The sequence below is a fragment of the Equus przewalskii genome, chromosome 20 (assembly GCF_037783145.1).
Source record: "Equus przewalskii isolate Varuska chromosome 20, EquPr2, whole genome shotgun sequence".
NCBI lineage: Eukaryota > Metazoa > Chordata > Mammalia > Perissodactyla > Equidae > Equus > Equus przewalskii.
In genome coordinates, this window is record NC_091850.1 from 36,071,903 (window position 1) to 36,079,457 (window position 7,555).

At 35.2% G+C, this 7,555-nt stretch overlaps 1 protein-coding gene across 2 annotated transcripts in view; it reads left to right on the forward strand.

The window, feature by feature from the left end:
* The window catches only part of CDH9 (cadherin 9), a 132,974-nt gene extending 125,646 nt beyond the window's left edge, over nt 1–7,328 (forward strand). For both annotated transcript variants that reach the window (XM_008539337.2, XM_070587152.1), the window contains exons 10-12: nt 1,300–1,417; nt 1,517–1,768; nt 6,295–7,328. In XM_008539337.2, the coding sequence (XP_008537559.2) occupies nt 1,300–1,417; nt 1,517–1,768; nt 6,295–6,782 (858 nt within the window). In that variant the 3' untranslated portion in view covers nt 6,783–7,328. The remainder of the gene's footprint in view (nt 1–1,299; nt 1,418–1,516; nt 1,769–6,294) is intronic.
* The last annotated feature ends 227 nt before the right edge of the window (nt 7,329–7,555 follow it).

The following is a 7,555-nucleotide window of genomic DNA, read 5'->3' on the forward strand; positions in this document are numbered from 1 at the left end:
ACATATTAGATATGTTATTGCTAATCTGGAACAAGAGGTTGAGTAAGAATATTAGATATTATGTAAAATGTTTTCTATGATTGATCTAATCTTCTAAGGAGGAAAAAGTGCATTAAGCTTGTCTTAATAGCTGTGCATTTTCAGAAGCTTCGTATAAAGAAACATAAGGTTACATGCCACTCTGTCAACGAAATGAAAGAAATTATAGTTAATATCAAACTGAAGAGGAGAAAATATTGAATAGCGAGTATGCAGGTTGGCATGGCTATAGAAGGCACACAATAACCAAAACAATGGATAGATTAAACTACTGTGAAATTCCCATTATTGTTCATCACAGACCATTATTGTTCATCACAGAAGTTGGACTATTATACCTGGAGGTGGTGCAACTGTTTGTTTTGTGGAAGAGAAATTTGAAAGTAAGAGTAATTAAATGACTGTGATTTCAAATCACACAGATGGCAGACCCAGGACTAGAAAACAGGCCCCCCGATGTGCAGCTTAGCACTGTTTCTACTATAAAATGCTCAGTGGAATTTTTCTGCCCGACCTGTCACGTGCTGCTCCATCTTCACACGTGGCACAGCCCTGACTTACAGTCAGCACGGCTAACACGTGCTGTAATCTCCAACTTTGACCCTGGTTTTACAAAACTTTAAATGCTTACATTTGTATATCTTTCTAAACTTTGCAAATATCATTAAAAGGAAGGCAAATTATTGGAATAAAATATGCAATATCATTATAGTTACAGTGCCCCATAGCTTTAAAATCTTTTTCTTTCTGGTATTATATGGCATATTGCTCATTTTTCTAAAATTATAAGAGTAGTATTCTTAATCTATATGAGTGGTTGTACTAATCACATGTTTTTAAAGCAATTCATCTGTTATGTTCTCTGCCTTTGACACAATCATTATCTAGCGGAGGGACCATATTGTTAACCAATTAATAATAAAAAAGACTGGCACTTTCTAGCAATGTCAAAAAAGGATAGATGTTGGAGCGATCAAACTTTTATTTAAGGTTGGACACAGCAATGGCCAGGAATCAGACGACAATTTATAGAGACATCCTGCAAACTAATACTTGATGGACATTTTTTATTCTTAATCAAATAAGTTACATTAGATAAAACCATAAAAAAAATCTTCACGTCATTTTCTGAAAACGGCATATTTTTTGTTTCTCTAATTTCAGTGACATATTTACGGTACAAACACTAACTTAAAATGTCTTGTAATAAGAAGAGTCACTATTTGTTGTCGTTTACTTAATTCACTTACTTGGTTTCAGTTGATTCAGACTGTCAGTGTCATGGACAAGGACGATCCTCCCCGAGGCCACAAATTCTTCTTTGAGCCAGTGCCAGAATTTCCCCTCAACCCCAACTTCACCATTGTAGACAATAAAGGTATCAAATATTTTTAAAAGTAAAAATTATGAGACCTTAAGATGCAAAAGCGAAACCTGGTGTGAGATTTTTTTTACCCCCCCATCGTTTTTACCCCAGATAATACAGCAGGAATCATGACTCGAAAAGACGGATATAGCCGCAACAAAATGAGCACCTATCTACTGCCCATTTTAATCTTTGACAACGATTATCCAATTCAAAGCAGCACCGGCACGCTCACTATTCGTGTGTGTGCCTGCGACAGTGAGGGAAACATGCAGTCCTGCAGCGCAGAGGCCTTGGTCCTCACGGCTGGCCTGAGCACAGGAGCTCTCATCGCCATCCTCCTCTGTGTCATCATTCTTCTCGGTAAGCTACACCCTCAAATGCTCATTTAACTCCCAGAATTCTCTCTCATTGCCCAGTGATCACACACTGAAAAGCACTCTTCTCTAGAGCTAAAGATTGAAAATTTCAAATTTTCATTAAAATTGTTCTTTCAGTTAGAAGAAAAAAATTGAATTTTTGTCTATGAAGATAAGTCTAACTTTCTAGAGACCAAACCAAAGATATAATGGCTAATGCTATGTATATTTTTTCTTTCTTTTCTTTTTCCTGAGGAAGATTGGCACTGAGCTAACATCTGTGCCAATCTTCCTCCACTTTATATATGGGTCATCACCACAGCATGGCTGATGAGTGGTGTAGGTCTGCGCTTGGGGTCTGAACCCATGAACCCAGGCTGCCAAAGCACAGCCCATGAACTTAACCACTATGCCACGGGACCGGCCCTATATATATATATATATATATATTTAGATATATTTTATATTTATAGTGTTTAGTGCTACTACTAAACTGAAGTTTAGTGTTAACTAACCATGGTCATTATTTTAAGGATATTTACTTTAATAATCACTTTAATTTTCATACCAATTCTATAAGGTAAATACTTTCATTCTACAGAAAAGCTGAATAACTTATACAAATTCACTCATTTAGAAAGGGTTTTAACCAGCATTCAAACCCAGATTATTCCATTTCAGAATTCCCCCATGTAATTATTATTCTCAAAGTCAAAGACTATCTTGACAAATAATAATAGCAAATACTGCTACGTGTATTAGACATCTATGTTGCAAACGCATTTAAGTTGTAACAAGATAATGTTTTTTTCATAAAATGTGTTATATAGTGGTGCAATACACTAAATTAAAGTTTAAGTTCATTCTTTTAAATATCACTATGGTGTTGTGGTTATACCGAATCCTGCAATGTTTTCTAAATAAAGTCATATTTCCAATAGCAAATGTTTTATTTGACCATGCCTGAACAGGACAACGATTTAATTCAATTAAACAGTTGTTCCACTGTAAAACGTTTCCCCCAAAATTGTTTCCATCAAATGTTCATCCAAAATGCTTATGCTTAGGGCAGGAGAGCTAGCCAAGTTTGCATTCCAAGGCTCATATGTGCTGGCTCCCTTTCACTGCAAATACTTTCAGGCTCTCTGGATGAAATCCCTTTGGCCAGATACCCTTGCAGGACTTCAGTAGGGGCTAGAGGAAAGTGGGGGAAAACATTGTCTCGGTTAAGATGATCCAACTATTTAGAAAAACATTTTCCCAGGGTGCTTTAGAACATACGCACCACTAACATCACCATCAGCCGTCTGAATCTTCACCCGCTACTAGAAAGTTCAACTCCTCTCTAAAATATTTTTGTATCCCCATGGAGATTGAATTTTGGCTTACCCTTTCGGCTGAGTGCTACTGATATCATATTGTTTTATTTGCTTAAATAGTTCTACTTTCCTGATTTAGAACAGCATGGAAGTATGTATAGTTCAAATTTGACTTTTTTATTTCTATATGAAAACAATACACACACACATACATAAAGACATGCATGCATACATGGGGGAACAGAAGCAACCCCCAAATAAGTTTGGATATTATAACATTGTCAAATTGTATAATATTTTTTTCTATGCAGAAATCCTAGAAAGCTGCTTCTTCTCTTCTCAAAAATCTGCCAGCTTTTGGGGCCGGCCCAGTGGCGCAGTGGTTAAGTGTGCACATTTTGCTTTCGTGGCCTGGGGTTCGCTGGTTCGAATCCCGGGTGCGGACATCGCACCACTTGGCAAGCCATGCTGTGGTATGCGTCCCACATATAAAGTAGAGGAAGATGGGCATATAAAGTAGAGGAAGATGGGCATGGATGGCAGCTCAGGGCCAGTCTTCCTCAGCAAAAAGAGGAGGATTGGCAGCAGTTAGCTCAGGGCTAATCTTCCTCGAAAAAAGAAAAAATATCTGCCACCTTTCTGCCCTGAGCAATATAGAAGGCATGCATGTCTTGTTTTTCACCTTCCCAACTTATTCTCTAAATATGGAATGATTTTTTATTATTTTAGTTAAAATTGGTTCTAATTCAGAAGGTTTCGTTATCAAAGTTCCTAAAGCATTCTTACTGTTTTTCAAATCTTTTACTAATGACTGGACACAGCTAATGCCTTTTTATAGTTAAAAGAGTCTACTATGCAAGATAGTTAGTCATACAGCATGGGCAAATATTTTAGACCTACCCGTTATAGTTTGTAAAACATTTAGTTCTTAGTTTACATCTATGTTACAAGGCAAAGTCAGGGATCAAAACCTAGGGAATGGCTTTTTAATCTTTTTTTTCCTTGGATGCTTTTATTAGAAGAAATTTATGAACCTATTTAGAATAGTCATTTAAAATGGTAAGAGTAGGATATGTAAGACAAAAGGACATACATTTATCCAAATTAAACAAAAACCGAAGATGTGCTTGATTATTGTCATATGCACCTTGTTCTAGTACAAGTTTAATGATCATTTGAGATAAGTTATATCTATAATGCAATATAAAATACCTGTGATTTCTATTGGTTTAATAGGCACACATACTGTTACTATCACTATAGTTTATGGTGATATTCATAATAGAAAGAAATGCTAAATTCAAGTTACAGATTAATGAAAATCATGATGCATTCTTTCTATTTCTTCTCTTAGCCTCTTTGAATTCCATTTACATAACCCTGATAAACAACCTCAGTCTAGGGAAACAACAAAGATAATTTTGACCTGACAGAGGAGACAAAACTCAGAACAACCTCTTAGGTCCATTTGTGGAAGTCGGTAAATACTATATTAGCTAAGAAACCCTTAGAATAACTTGACCACATTGTTCTTTTATAGTCAGAATTTATAAAAATTCTGAGAAAAGTAGAGAATTTATAAATGAACTCATTCAACATTAAATTTAGAAAGAACCTTCTTTTTCTACCGTATGGTTCACTACACTGGTAGATTTCAGATGCCACTTAGATTTAATTAACTTATATTCATCCTTTAATAGGAAAGAGTATAGATATAGTTCATTTTTACTGAATAGTTTTTTTATAATTGTCTCCAAGAGATTCTGAATATAGTTCAGCATCCAAAGACCATTCTGGGAAGGTTAATTTAAGATGCTTCTAATGAATGTTTTTTTCTTTCTACCAACTAGTAGGTGCTGAGGAAAGTGTGTTGGCTAATATGACAATAGCATTGGACAGGCGCTTAGTGGAGTTATGGGGATCTCAAGGGCCATGGTGAAAGTGTAGCCTCAATGTATATCAGTGGCTTTGTGTAATCTTGGTGCAAAGATGGAGAAAACGAATGATAGATTTTTGAGCCAGAATTGTCTCGTTTCTCAATGAAACATAAATACTATTGACAAAATATTTCACTGGCCTAAACTAAGGGAAACCTATTTTTTGGGGTTTTTTTCCTCCTGGACCACGTGTAAGTGTGCTTTTGGTAAATTTTTTAAATTTAATTCTAAACTTTTCTTATGTATAAAATTAGGGACTTGGTCCATTTTCCATGTAAAATTTATATTTTGGAAATCATATGTTTCTTCTTATTTTTCAAATGTACTTTTAATTGCAAAATGCATTTATTTCGCATATGTTGATTGTCAAATACATGCAGACATTAAATTCCAGTAATGTAACAAAAAATAAGACAGTGTATCCTATGTGGGGATGTACACAGTTTACTTGATATCATAGATATGTAAATAATAAAAACAATGCAGTAAATAGAGGGAGTACAGTTAACGTTTTCGCTAAAAAGCTTGAATGCAACTGTGTAAGTCACGGAAGTCCTCGGCAACAAGATAAAACCTGAGCTGTCTTGTAAGATGAGTATAAATTAAAGATATTTGAGTTTGAATTTTATATTGTAGCTTATAGACTTATATTTCAGATTTGAAACAGGCTTGCAAAACCAGGTCAATAAAGGACTTTAATTAAACAGATATGAGCTATGGGAAGGGATGAGATTAGTAGCACATACATATTTGTGTATATAAACGTGTATATATACACTTACATATATACATGTGTATAATACGTATACATGTGACATGTATATACTATACAAATTCGAGTAATGTTTTGCATATATTACCTTCAGTCATTAAGAAAATATTACATTGGTGCTCAGTTTCTCTTGGGATAATAACAACTGTAGCTTTAGAATTTAAGTATTTTTAAAAAAGCATGCATTTGAGAGGAATGAGGTATCACATAATCACAATTGGCTAAATGCATTAGCCATAATTGAATAAAGCTTTTTCAATGTCAGAGCTCCTCAGGAGAGAGAGTTTTGAAAGTAAATAAACGGTACCGTAATATCTGCTTCTTCATCAATACCATGCAGTCAGTGGCCCAAGGCACCCTGTGTTTGCACAGGATAGTTACTCTTATCCAAACAATCTTAGCACTTCTCACACCACACAAATGTCACTCACAGAAGTGTGCTATATTTAATTTAAACCTGAATCATGGCATCTCACTATTTTCTCTTTTTTGCTGTTGATAGTTTTAGTTGTGCTGTTTGCTGCACTGAAGCGACAAAGGAAAAAGGAACCTCTGATCATTTCAAAAGACGATGTCCGTGACAACATCGTGACCTACAATGATGAAGGCGGTGGGGAAGAAGACACCCAAGCTTTTGACATTGGCACATTAAGGAATCCAGAAGCAAGAGAAGACAGTAAACTTAGAAGGGATGTAATGCCTGAAACTATTTTTCAGATAAGGAGGACTGTGCCTCTGTGGGAAAATATTGATGTACAAGAATTTATCCATCGAAGATTAAAAGAAAATGACTCAGACCCAAGTGCACCTCCTTATGATTCACTGGCAACATATGCCTATGAAGGGAATGATTCCATAGCAGATTCGCTCAGTTCTTTAGAATCTCTCACAGCAGATGGTAACCAAGATTACGATTACCTCAGCGACTGGGGGCCGCGTTTTAAAAAACTTGCTGATATGTATGGGGGTGACGACAGTGACCGAGATTAGGAGCATCATGTGACTTGATCCATGTTAGTGGAGGTATTCTCTTTGTTACTAGATTGAGTGGCCTGCATTCTCTTCCTTGGAGGAAATTTTTAAAAAATCGAAATTACAAACAATACATAGGTGTTGTCTTAGTAAGGGTTTGCTTAATCAGTAAGTTTCTGTGAATGAATACGAATGACATAGACTAAAAGAAAAAGTAATAATAACCAGTTCACCCTCTTTGCCTAACAATCTCTGAAGGAAAGTATATCACATCAATAATCAATAAACGTACATAAAAAGGCTTTTTGTGCCTTTGCTTAGCTATAAGAACTTTATAAATGTTTTCTTAACTGGCTTACAGTCACCTTTACTATGAAACGAAATATTGTGCAACCGCTTTGTAAAGTCCTATAAGAATATATATCCCTAAAGAAATAGGAATGACTATTACTGCCATATTTATTTAGTTGAAGAATGTCTTTGTGTTAATTCATGCATATTTTTATAAATGTATATTTATATTTTTGTATTTTTATGAAATAAACTAATATTTATAAAAATAAATTTCACTTTAATTAATTTCTTGAAGCAGTTCTGCTCTTACTAACGACAGAAATTTTTTACATCGTTAAAGGTAAAATACGATTTACTCAGGGAAGAAGAAGAAACGTTACTGCCGGTGATTTGAAACTCGAGTGGAGTGTGGTGGGGCTATGAAAGAGCTTCAGAGCAAATTGTGGTTTTTCCACTTCAGCCACTTAAATATAGACAAATGTTTATTGAACCACTGA